The 14510-nt window shown below is 32.2% G+C and overlaps 1 protein-coding gene across 1 annotated transcript in view; it reads left to right on the forward strand.

Moving 5' to 3' along the window:
• Positions 1-14510, forward strand: part of pard3ba (par-3 family cell polarity regulator beta a) — a 278096-nt gene that overhangs the window by 198357 nt on the left and 65229 nt on the right. Inside the window, 1 exon segment of the mRNA XM_056453859.1 lies at positions 7696-7879. Within this exon segment, the coding sequence (XP_056309834.1) occupies positions 7696-7879 (184 nt within the window).

The raw sequence follows: 14510 nt of genomic DNA on the forward strand, positions 1-14510 counted from the left end.
AGGATTGTAATATGTGCATGTTTATTTATTTCCTTGTTTGTTTAATTATTGATTTATTTATTTGTATTTATTTATTTGCATTTATTTATTTGTTTGTCAGTTTGATTTATTAATTTATTTGTTTGTTTGATTGTTTATTTATTTGTATTTGTTAGTTTATTTGCACTTATTTTTTACTGTTTGTTTATTTATTTTGTATTTGTTTGTTTATTTAATTGCATTTTTTAATTTGTTTGTTTATTTGTTTGCTTGTTTGATTTATTTGTTTGGTTGTTTGTGGAATGAACCGCCAACCTGTGCCATCGCGTCGCCCCTTGATTGTTTGTTTGATTATTTACATTTCAACAACATTTATTACATTTATTTATTTGATTATTTATTTATTTGTTTGTTTGTTTGCCTTTATTTATTTATTTTTATCTATTCGTTTATATTCATTCATTCATATCAAGAAGCATTTTATTTACTACTTCATCTTTACCATTGTTTCTGGGCGAAATTTCAGATTTTCTTGTTCTACATTTTTTATGTTTAATTAAAGTCTCTAAAATGTTTTAATGGTTTTATTTTTGGTTTAGATTACATTAACAAAGCTAAGCAAAAATTAATTAAAATATTCGATTTGTTAATTGCAGCTATTATTTAAATTATTCATCCTTAAGTTATGAAATTCTACATTTTAATTATAATTAGAACAATAAATAATATTGTTTTCTAAATAAACAATATTGATAATATTAAAATATTATCATATATAAAAAGTAAAGCAATGCAGTGTTTGGGTGTGCTGTGTTTGTCTGAGGTAATTATGCGACTGTTATTACTGCAATGTGTTTATTCCATACACAGTGTGAAGCAGATTGATTAGTTCTACTTGCATGAATTGCGGTGCACTTGCGGTATTCCGGAAAAGTTGAGATGTTTTCAACTAGGTGCGGCTAGAAAACACTTACACAACATGTGCACGCCGCTCCAATGTGCGCGGCGTGCAAGTCGCACGCCTTCACTGGAAATGATAAACTTACACCCTAAGCTTATTGGCATTGCTTTCAAAGCGCACGCTCAGCAGCCATATTTTAATAAAACTACTGTATAGCGCTTCATACCAAAATTACATCACCGAATCTTTTTTTTAAATCAATATTGACAATGGTGTTCGGTCAATAAATACCGATATTAATTTTATCGCCCAGCCCCAATGATTGTAATGTGTATGCTTATTTATATATTTATTTGTTTGTTTGTACATTTGTTTGTTAGTTCGTTCATTTGTGTTTATTTGTTTATTTATTTACTTTTATGTATGTATTTATTCATTCATTCATTCATTCATTCATTCATTCATTCATTCATTCATTCCATGTTTAAGTTATTTAGTAAAGCATGCATATATGAATTTTGTTACATTTATGCATGTTATAAACATATCATAGAAAATAGTACAGGTCACTTATTTGTTAATATTGAGTGAGTGCCGAATTTAACTGATTATGACAACCAACATGAAATATTATGTAAGACACTTTTTATTATTATTACTTCCTGTTATATTCATAATTAATGCAATTGTTATTCTTTATCGCTGCACAGTTATTTAAACCAGAAGGCTGTCAGTGGTTTCTGCAGTTATTGCTCACAACAGCAAAAATGCATTAATGAGAAGTGTGTGTGTGTATGTGTGTATGTATATGTGTGTGTGTGTGTGTGTGTGTGTGTGTGTGTGTGTGTCAGTGAAAGCATGTTTCTGAGCACAGTAGTGAGATTATCATGAGTTGCCAAACATGTGCTAACAGTTACAGCTGCACAGCACTGCTGCTCGCTTCACTAAAACCACATCTGGACCCTTCATATTCACTACTCATCAAAATAGCCCATATGCTTATTAGTATTTACATTCTCAATGTGATGTTGTATTGTGGAAATTAAAGTGAGCATTAATTCACTGCAAAAAAAGAAGAAAGAAAAATAGAAAATCTGCTAATGGGGTACGCAAAACTGACCTGAAATCATTAAAATAGCAAAAATGTTTACTAATAATTAATGCTATAGCACCTTAAAACTAGACAAAGGTGCTAAACTGAAGTAAAACTTTTTTATTATTATTTTTTTTAATGATTAAAAATCACATTAAAATCAAAATGTTTAATCTTGGATCTAATCAGTAAAAATATTGTGGGCTTTAAATAGACAAAACTGCTTAAAACTATCTGTATTTGCCTTTTTGATTAGTACATCATTTGCTTTTTAAATCATTTGAGGTTATTGTGAATCTTGAAAAAAAACATGTTAAAAAATATGGTTAAACATTTCAATTTTAATGCAATTTTGACTAAAATTATAGACGAATTGGATTCAAGTTAAAATATATAACCCTATTTTCTTTTCTTTTTTTGGTCTTTACAAGATTTACAATAACCTCAAATAATGTTAAATAAATAAAAGAGTCCATTCTACTAAATAAAATAACCAACAACATGCTCAATTTTGAGGATCTTAAAATGATAGTTCACCCAAATAAGTTCTGTCATAATTTACTCACCATTCACTTGTTTCAAAAATGTTACCATTGAAACCATTGGATCCATTAACTTCCAAAGCATTTGTCTTTCCGATGTACCATGGAAGTGGAGACAGGTTTTCAGCTTTCTTCTTATAATAAAAATGGTTTAAAGAAAGGTTTAAAAACAATGTTCTAAAGGTTTAAAAATACTTGAGAGGAGTAAATGATTAAAGATCATTACCAAAAAAAGTTATTATTTACCAAAGTAAAAGTTAAATTTTAACAATTAGAAAAGACACAGCTGTATCCAAAGACTGACATACACAACAAAACTCCATGGCATACAGTTGAAGTCAGAATTATTAGCACCCCTGCTTATTATCCCCTTATTTCTGTTTAAGGGAAAGATTTTTTTCTACACATTTCTAAACATAATAGTTTTAATAACTCATTTCTAAGGCTTCATTTACACTGCATGGTTCAAGTGACTCAATTCCGATAGTTTTTTCTCCCATGTGGCACAGATGGGATTTGGTCCATGTATGTGTAAGCAGGAAAAAAATCACATGGATTCTGATTTACTCAAATCAGATTCAGGTCTTGTTCATATGTGGAAATCTATCTGATATAAATCGGATATGTGTCCACGTGTCTGCAGGTCGGATTTTAACCTGCCAATGTGAATCGCGCGGCATTAAAAACCTTATCGAATTACGTAAACTCTGACGCTTTCATTTCGGAACAGACTTCAGCAGAGTCCCAAACTTTACATTTTATATACTAGAACACAAAAAACAAACATTTTATTTGTCATATACCACAAGTAACGTTATTCAAGCATGTGAGCGAGAGAGAGACAGAGTGCAACATCCATCACGTAAACAATATATGAAACTGTTGCATACATCACGTGCATAAATCACACCATGGATATTACATTAAGATTACATTAAGCCTACTGGATTAAAGAAAGATGGCCAAATGAGAACTTTTCTGTCATAAATGATAGTAAAACAACTTGTCAACAAGAATAAAAAATGAAACCCTGCAAACAGATTAAATACAGGAATGGAGAAAAGGGCGCTCTTTTATTATCAGCTGTCAGTCAGCGCCTGCTCTTTTTTTTTTCTGGTCATTGCGTCTTGTCATTGCGGCAGTGTAAATGCAGACAATCAGATACTTTTAAAAGATGATGTAAGCAGCTCAGCAATAAAATTGGATACAGTCACAAAATCGGAATCAACCATCAAGATCTGCAGTGTAAATGCAGCCTAATAACTAGGGCCGGACGGAATCTGTGGACGTTTTTTGCTATTTCTACGGAGAATTTTGCTGAAAATCTGCGGATTTCTGGGGAATTGTTTTGGGAGTATCATAACTAAAACCTTAATATGTGAAATAAAAAATATAATCTTTTTAACATGTATTTAATGTTTAAAATGCTAATCCTATTAGATTCACTTCATTTGGTAAACAAAGCAAGTCTCTTATATAATACATCTACTAAAAGACAGAAAATATTACTGTACAAACTGCATTGTAAATAAATCAGATGAACATTTTCATATTAGTCAATAATATTACTGTAATTAATTTAAAAACGGAATAAATATATATATTTACACACATTTACTCAAGTAAATAAACAGCATTAATGATGGGCTAAAAATCTGTGGAAAATCTGCAGAAATCTGCGAGCGCAAATTCCATGTGGGCCTACTCATAACTGATTTCTTTTATCTTTGCCATGATGACAGTACATAATATTTGACCAGATTTTTTTTCAAGATGCTAGTATTCAGCTTAAAGTGACATTTAAAGGCTTAACTAGGTTATTTAGGCAAGTTAGTGTAATTAGGAAAGTAATTGTATGACGATGATTCGATAACGATTATTCTGTAGACAGTCGAAAAAAAATGCTTAAGGGGGCTAACAATATTGACCTTAAAATGGATTAAAAAATTAAAAACTGCTTTTATCCTAGCTGAAATAAAACAAATAAGACTATATTATACTACATTACAAAAAATATTATAGGAAATACTGTGGAAAAATTCCTTTATGTGAAACATCATTTGGGAACTATTTGAAAAATGAAAGAACATTTACAGGAGGATGAATATTTTTGACTTTTAACTGTCTATGACTATTATAGCTTTAAATATGCCGCATTATTTAAGTGAAGTCATGTTTAATGCTCTCTGTAGAAGTCTTCTGAAGTGTGTGAGAGCAGTCGGTTAAGCTCCCTCATTTCTTAGCAGCTCATTTGAAAGATGAATTTGACTCGGTGACTTTTTGGCGAGGAGTGAATCAGCAGATGTGAGTATCGGCGGATTCTGTCTGAAACTCCAGCAGCAAGTCAGCACATTCAAGGGCACGTTTCAACCCCTGCTCTTTCTCATTGACATGAAAGCCCCCTGCTAAATGAGAAATGGAGCCGGAGCCTTCGATTGGAACCTATAAGATGTCAGACTTCATGAATAAATGTCAAGCTTTTTCTGCACTCCTAGAGGAGCTGCCGCACGAATGGAAGTTTGCGGATATCAGCTTATAGGAAACAGACCAGGCAATGACATAAAAACCTGTGGGCAAATTACAATAAAACTTGATCTGGCTTAAAATACAGCTAAATGTTGAATGTAAATAAGAACAGTAAAATAAAGTGTCGGAAAATGTTTTAATTGTTTTGGTTGTAGTAATGGCATTAATATCATGATGATGACAATGAGTTTTATTATCGTTTTGTGGTTATTTATAAATCTTATTTAAAGGGAGTACAACAAATTTTGATTTGTAAATAATTCAAATAAAATGTTTTAATATTTTAAGTCCGCAGAGTTTTTTTTTTATTTCTTGGTTGCCAATATATTATTTTTCTGTTTCATTTAGTTCAAATAAAAATGATCAAAACTTAAACTAAAACTGAAATAATGCATTTAATACAATTAATTGCAGTTAATTGCATCTAGAAATGGAACTAATAATAATAATAATAATAATAATAATAATAATAATAATAATAATAATAATTAAAATAATTAAAATAATGAAGTGAAAAAAAATGAAAAACAAATAAAAAATAAATATTAAAAATATCAAAACTGAAACTAAAACTTAAATAATAAATGTAATAAAATTAATTGCAATGATCTAGACATATTACTACTACTACTGCTACAAAAAAAAAAAAAAATAATAATAAGGAAAATAATTAAATAATTAAAAAATATGAAGTGACAAGAATGAAAAATTATTGAAAACAAAACATAAAAAACAAAAATAAATTAAAACAGATAAAAAAACTGATATTAAAAATATCAAAACTCAAACAAAACATTAAATAATACATTAAGTAAAATCAATTGCAACTATCTAGACAAAATGACGAAAATAATAAACTTAGTGGGCGACCCGGTGGTGCATGATCGCCTTTCAGCAAGAAGGTCACTGGTTCAAGCCTCAGCTGGGTCAGTTGGCATTTCTGTGTGGAGTTTACATGTTCTCCCCGTGTTGACGTGGGTTTGAATTAGTGTGTATGGATGTTTCCCAGTGATGGGTTGCATCTGGAAGGGCATCTGCTGCGTAAAACGTGCTGGATAAGTTGGGGGTTCATTCCACTGTGGTGACCCCAGATTAATAAAGAGACTAAACCGAAAAGAAAATTGATAAGAGTGATAAGAATGAATAATTATTTAAAACAAAATAAATATAAAAACAAGACTAATCACAAATAAAAAACTGATATTAAAATGTGAACTAAAACTGAAATAATACCATTAATGAAATAATTGAAGAAATCAATAATAATTATAATGAAAATAATAAACTAATAAAAATATGAAGTGATAAGAATGAAAAATAAATTAAAACAAATAAAAAACAAATATTTAAAATTTCAAAACTCGAACAAAAACTTAAATAATAAATTCATTTAAATTAATTGCAATTATCTAGACATAAAACTAATAATAATAATAATAATAATAATAATAAAATGATTATAGTAAAATGATGATAATAATAATAATATTAATAATAATAATAATAATAATAATAAAATGATTATAATAAAATGCTGATAATAATATTAATAATAATATTAATAATAATAATAATAATAATAATAATAAAATGATTATAATAAAATGATGATAATAATAATAATAATAATAATAATAATAATAATAATAATAATAATAATAATAATAATAATAAAATGATGATAATAATAATAATAATAATAATAATAATAATAATAATAATAATAATAATAATAATAATAATAAAATGATAATAATAATAATAATAATAATATTAATAATAATAATAATAATAATAAAATGATGATAATAATAATAATAATAATAATAATAATAAAATGATGATAATAATAATAATAATAATCATGATGAAAATAATAAACTTATAAAAAATATGAAGTGATAAGATTGAATAACCATTTAAAACAAAATAAATCAATCATTCATTAATTTTCTTTTCAGCTTAGTCCCTTTAATAATCTGGAGTCGCCACAGCGGAATAAACCGCTAACTTATCCAGCATATGTTTTACACAGCGGATGCCCTTCCAGCTGCAACCCATCACTGGGAAACATCCATACACACTCATTCACAAACATACACTATATATGGACACTTTTATTCTACCCAATTCACCTGTACCACATGTCTTTGGACTTGATGGGGGAAACCCGCAAGAACACGGGGAGAACATGCAAACACCACACAGAAACGGCAACTGACCCAGCCGAGGCTTGAACCAGCGACCTTCTTGCTGTGAGGTGATCGTGCTACCCACTGTGCCACCGTGTAGCCCACAAAATAAATCATCACAAAAATAAAAAATAAATAAATAAATATTTTGAAATTGAAATTTAATTAGATTAAATAAAATAAATTAAATGAGTGCATATGTGAGTATTTCTGTAATATTTTTAATAAGTTTCTTTCTGTCAATGTTTGAGCATGTGATTTAGTTTAATGTATATAACGTTTTCCTGAACATCCCCTCTTGATATGATTTACAGGTAAACATACCAGAAATCAAGTCTTCATGTCTTCATCATTTCCTGACAAACGAGAGTCTGGTTGAGCAGTTGTTGTTTGATTCCTTATGATTAGATCACAATGGAGATGTCTGATATTTGTGTGTGTGTGTTTGTTCTTCTCCAACAGATGACTCTGAGGAAGACTCTGGCAGAGACACACCGGCCAGCAGCTCCTCGCGACAGGACCTCGACAATGACAGGAAGGTCAAGAAGAAGAAAACAAAGAAGAAGAAAGAGAAAAAGATCAAAAAGAAGGACGAGCCTGAAGATCCTGATAAAAAGACCAAGAAAAAAGGATTCGGATTGCTGAGGTACGAGTCTGAAAGCGTCTCAGTATTACTCAAGCATAACGTTACAAATGTCATTTGCACTGGAAATGCATTGATTTATGTCCTATTACTCCCCGTGAAGTTTTTGAGTATGAAGTGTTTAGTAGCTCTTAAAGGGGCAGTTCACCCAAAAATTGATTTACCCTTCCTTTAATTTGTTATACACCTTTATCGGTTTCTTTATTCTGTAGAAGACAAAAGAAGATATTTTGAAGAAAGCTGACAACCTGTAATCTTTGACTTATATAGTAGGAAAAGCAAATACCTCACAATATCTTCTCTTGTGTTCATCAGAGGAAAGAAACTTGGATCAAGTGAAATGTGAGTAAATGATGATCATTTTCAGTTTAGGGTGAACTATCTCTTCAAAGTTGGTATAAAACGTAAGTTATGATTGTCTTTTATTCACATATCGTGATTTACATCCAATTGAAACAGCAATGAAATGAGGAAAAAATGTTGGGCAAAAAGGTTTCATTCTTTGGGAACCGATGAGAGCTCGATAACCTGCCCTAAAGCACTGATAGCCCTGGCTTGAAGCACAGATAGACCCACCCTAAAGGACTGATAGCCCTGCCCTAAAGCACTGATAGCCCCGCCCTAAAGCACTGATAGCCCCACTCTTAAGCACTGATAGCCCCGCCCTAAAGTCCTGATAGTCCCCCTCTAAAGCACTGATAGCCCTGTTCTAAAGCACTAATAACCTTCACCTAAATCACGATAGCCCTGCCCTAAAGGACTATAACCCCACCCTAAAGCTCGATAGCTTGCCCTAAAGCGCAGATAGCCTTACTCTAAAGCACAATAGCTTGCCCTAAAGTACGGATAGCCCCACCCTAAAGCTCAATAGCTTGCCTTTAAGCACTGATAGTCGAACCCTAAAGCACTGATAGTCCCGCCCTAAATTACTAAAAGTCCCTCTCTAATGCACTGATAGTCCTGCCCTAAAGCACGATAGCCCCGCCCTAAAGGACTGATAGCCCCACCATGAATGACTATAGGCCTGCCTTAAATCTCGATAGCCTGCCCTAAAGCACTAATAGCCTCACCCTAAAGTTTGATAACCTGCCCTGAACACTGATAGCCCTGCCCTAAAGCTTTATAGCCTGCCCTAAAGCTAGCCTCGCCTAAAGCACTGATAGCTCAGCCCTAAAGCTTAATATCCCCGCCCTAAAGCATGATAGCCCTGCCCTAAAGGACTGATAGCCCCACCTTTAAAGCACTAATAGCCCCGCCATAAAGCTCGATACCCTGCCCTAAAGGACTGATAGCCCCACCCTAAAGGACTGATAGCTCCACCTTAAAGCACTGATAGCCCCACCTTAAAACACTTATAGCCCTAAAGCACAGTAGCTCCGCCCTAAAGCTCGCTAGCCTCCCCTAAAGCACTGATAGCTACGCCCTAAGGCTTGCTAGCCTCCCCTGAAGCACTGATAGCTCCGCCCTAAAGCTCGATAGCTTGGCCTAAAGCACTGATAGCTCCGCCCTAAAGCTCGATAGCTTGGTCTAAAGCACTGATAGCTCCGCCCTAAAGCTCGATAACTTGCCCTAAAGCACTGATAGGTCCACTCTAAAGCTCACTAGCCTCCCCTAAGCCACCGATAGCTCCGCCCTAAGGCTCAATAACCTCCCCTAAAGCACTGATAGATCCACCCTAAAGCTCGCTAGCCTCCCATAAAGCACTGATAGCTCCGCCCATAAAGCTCGATAGCCTCCCATAAAGCACTAATAGCCCCGCCCTAAAGCTCGCTAGCCTCCCCTAAAGCACTGATAGCTCCGCCCCAAGGCTCAATAACCTCCCCTAAAACACCGATAGCTCCACCCTAAAGCTCGCTAGCCTCCCATAAAGCACTGATAACTCCGCCCATAAAGCTCGATAGCCTCCCATAAAGCACTAACAGCCCCGCCCTAAAGCTGAATAGTCATGGAAAACCGTTTAGTTTTGATGCATTGTTTTGTAGAGGATGATTGACGGGCGCAGCAGCACAAGGAGACCTTCTGATGATTACACCACCATTATAAAAGAAGGGAAGAAAAGGGAGCTAAATATATGCTGTCTTTGAGTGATCTTATAAATACAGGCAGAGACGGATATGATGACAGACACACTGTGATATCCATGTCTTTAACTGAGACTGTTTTGAACGTTTTATATTTAGACTTCATGCGTAGTTTCTTTCCCTCTTGACAAACATAAGAACTCTTTTCTTCTCCTATGGCCCCTATATACAGTGGAAGTCAGAATTATTAGCCCCCTTTGATTTTTTTTTTCTTTTTTAAATATTTCCCAAATAATGTTTAACAGAGTATAGAAATTTTCACAGTATGTCTCATAATATTTTTTCTTCTGGAGAAAGTCTTATTTGTTTTATTTCGGCTAGAATAAAAGCAGTTTTTAATTTTTCAAACACTATTTTTAGGACAAAATTATTAGCCCCTTTAGGCAATTTTTTTTCGTAAGTCTGAGTTGATTCAGGTGTGTTTGATTAGGGAGAGGTTGAAAATGTGTACTGTTGGTGTGCCTTCAGGAACAGGGTTGGGAAACACTGGTCTACAGAACAAACCATCGTTATACAATAACTTGCCTAATTACCCTAATCTGCCTAAATAACCTAGTTAAGCCTTTAAATGTCACTTTAAGCTGTATAGAAGTATCTTAAAATATATAGTATAATATTATTTACTGTCATCATGGCAAAGATAAAATAAATCAGCTGTTAGAAATGAGTTATTAAAACTATTATGTTTAGAAATATGTTGAAAAAAATCTGCTCTGTTAAACAGAAATTGGGGGAAAAAATGAACAGGGGGGCTAATAATTCTGACTCCAACTGTATATATAAACTATTTTCATATTAAAGCCTAAACAAGGATATTGGATGTAACCATGGAGCACACGCAACAAATAATATACATGATGTACAATATCTTATTACTAGTGTTAGTTTTGACCATGTTCATGATTTACTTTGCTTCTCACTGTCTTGTAAAATCACTCTTTACCGACTTCAACACTTCTCATGTGGAGGTCAAAGCAGCACGGTGATTGTGTCGAGAGATGCGATGAAACCCTGCCGCTATAGTCATGTGAAAGACTCTTACTGTTCCTCTCTTTAACGCTGATGAAATTCCCAGAAATTCAAACTCGCAGCCAAATATCAGTCAGCCAAACAGCTTGGACGTGTTCAGTAAGGTATTTCTTTTTGCCAGACGACTCGTATCACATCTCCGCTTTTCCAATCTGCTTCCTTATTGAATTTGAAAAATGACTTAATTAGCCATTGTGTTGCGTTATGGTGCAATTTAATCGAGTTGTAAAGTCTTCACTGGTGCTTTTCATCATCTTTATAAAAAAGAAAGGGTAAATTATAAACATGTGAGCCTGATTATTTCATGCTTCGCTTTTCAACTTTGCCGCAGAACAAACTGGTGATTTTCATTTGTCCTCGTTTAGGGGTGAGGGGTTGTGTTTGCGGTGTGTATTCGCAGACAGATGTGCTGTTTGTATGTATCTGAAGTTACAGATGGATTTGTGGCTGCTTTCAGCATCACAACAATAGAGCGTCAGATTTTTGGAGCTTCGGCTTGGGATTTTTGGCTGCCTGCCGGGATACGCTTTTACAATTAGAGCTATTTCATTGCATAAGCAGAGTGTCTTGGAAACATTTATTTATTTTACATTTCAGTTTATTCCAAGCTTTATGGTAATTTATTTATTTATTTATTCGATTGTTTGTTTGTTTGTTTTATTGATTTGAAAACACTGTAAAAATAAGTATTAGCGACAAAATAAAAAAACTTATTTTTCATACAATTGTTTTATTTTTTAAAATTATTATTTTACATTTCAGCTGTGTTAATTTTATTAGTTTTAATTTAATTTAATTATTTTATTTTATTTAATTTTAGTTTAAATGCTCATATGAAAACACTGTCAAAACAAGTATTAACGACAAAATAAAACAGAACTTTATATTTCATACAGTTGTTTATTTTTGTTTATTTATTTATTTTTTAACATTTTAGCTGTTTTCAAATGTTATTAAAGTTTTGATTTATTTTCGTTTAATTTTATTATTATTAAATTCTAATATGAAAACATTGTAAAAACAAGTGTTAGCGACAAAATAAAACAGAACTTTATATTTCAGACAATTATTTTATTTTATTTTATATAATTTTTTTTTTTGGAAACATTTTATTTTGATGGTCCATTTGAGTATTAGTAGACTGTCTGCTTAATATCTGTTGATACTGCTCCTTCAACAGACATTTAACTGACTATAAGAAACTTTGCAAGTACATGTCAACTTAAACTAACTCTAACCCAAACCCTAACCCAACCTAACAGTCTACTTATAGTCTAATGACAATTAGTTGGCATGTAGATGCAATGACTTAAATTCTAAAATGATATAATATAATATAATATAATATAATATAATATAATATAATATAATATAATATAATATAATATAATATAATATAATATAATATAATATAACGTAATGTAATGTAATGTAATATAATATTATTATAGTTTTCATTTTATTTAATTTTATTTAATTTAAATTTTATTTTATTTTATTTTATTTAAATTTTATTTTATTTCATTTCATTTTATAAATGCTAATTTGAAAACACTGTAAAAACAAGCATTAGCGACAAAATAAAACAGAACTATACATTTCATACAATTGTTTTAAATTTTAATTTATTTAAATGACATTTCAGCTGTGTTCAGATTTTACTAAAGTTTTGATTTATTTTATTTTATTAAACGCTAATGTAAAAACCCTTTAAACACAAGTATTAGCAACAAAATAAAACCAACAGAACTTTACATTTCATCAATTGTTTTATTATTATTTTATTTTATGTTTATACTGTGCTTTTGCAGATGTGCTGTTTGTGTGTATCTAAAGTTACAGATGGTTTTGTGGGCTTTCAGCATCACAACAATGGAGCGTCAGATTTTTGGAGCTGCTTCTTGAGTTTTTTGGCTGCCTGCCGTCTTATCTTTTGCTTATTCTTTCTTTCAGAGTTTTTACAATTAGAGCTGTTTCATTGCATAAGCAGGGGTGTCTTGGAAACAACAATAAAAGCTGTGTGTGTTATTTGGGTTGCTGTCAGGGCTGAGTGTATAATAATGGATGTTTTGGCTGGCTCTACATTTTGGGTTCAGTCTCAATAGAAGTCTGATAAATGAAGACTCGGTTATTTGTACTGTATACTGAGAAATTTCATCTTGCACATTTAAAGGGACAGTTCACCCAAAAATTTAAAATTTACTCAATCTTAAGTAGTTTTTAGGAAAGCTGAAAACCTGTAACCAGGTAAAAATCAAAACTATGGGAGTCAGTGGTTACAGGTTTGCAACTTTCTTCAACATATCTTCTTTTGTGTTCAACAGAAGAGAGTAAAACAGGTTTTGAATGTTCCATTTTTTTTCAGTTTTGAGTGAACTATCCCTTTAAAACACACCAAATATTCTCTTAGACATCCTAACATCATTGACTTTACTAACATCAAGCAGACTTTGGTACATCTTCACACAGCTTTGGAAGAAAAGGAGGAAACAAAAAAAAGTTGCACGTACAATATTGATCCAAAGGTTTAGGATTGTACAGTTTTAATTGTTTTCTTGAACAGCAAATCAGGTTCATATGACTGGAGTAATTATGCTAAAAATGCAGCTTTGAAATAACTGGATTATATTACATTTTTATTTATGTATTCATTAAAGCTGTAATCGGGGCTTAAAAGTTAGGTCCGACAGAGCCCGTGCCCGACAGAATTCGGCTCGAGCATGATTTAAAGTACATTTTAATTGACATCTTTTAAAGCTCGAACCCGTTAACAGCCAAACATTATTTAAATGTGCAAATGCACACAGCTCTTATTTCAAGAATGAGTCGTTTATACGTGTTTTAACATTATTTATTCTGAACAAACATAGGCTTTAGGCCACTTGGAAGTTGGAACAAAGAAATAAAATAAGTCCTGTGTAACATCGTAACATCTCAGCACTCTAAATAAGCCTAGGTACGTAGCCTACACTTAAGCTGCGTCCGAAACCGCATACTTCCATACTATATAGTACGCTAAAATCAGTATGCGAGCCGAGTAGTATGTCTGAATTCATAGAATTAGAAAATCAGTATGCGAGAAGTACCCGCATGACTTTCAGCGAGATTCTGAAGCGCACATGCATGCTGCACTATCCCATGATGCCCAGCAAGAGAATTCATGAATGGGAGTGAAGCGATGCAACTGACGCAGGTAGGTCACGTGACCATGACAAAATGGCTGATGTAGTACATCCGACTTCTATTCATACTGCTCACATTCATACTGTATAGAATGTACTTTTCTAATGGCTGAGTAGTACGTTTAAATTCACATGCAGTACCTACTGAGTAGAAGACGGTTTCAGACGCAGCCTTAGACTTTAAATTGGCCAACATACCAATAAAAATAAGTCTTTTAGTAATTGTAGTTATACTACAAAAGTTTTACTGTTTTTGCTGTACTCGATTGGATTAAATAAATGAGTAGAAAATAACATATTAAACATTTAAAAAATGTACTGTTCTAAAAATATTTATTATTA

Source organism: Danio aesculapii, chromosome 1 (assembly GCF_903798145.1).
Source record: "Danio aesculapii chromosome 1, fDanAes4.1, whole genome shotgun sequence".
Taxonomy (NCBI): Eukaryota; Metazoa; Chordata; class Actinopteri; order Cypriniformes; family Danionidae; genus Danio; species Danio aesculapii.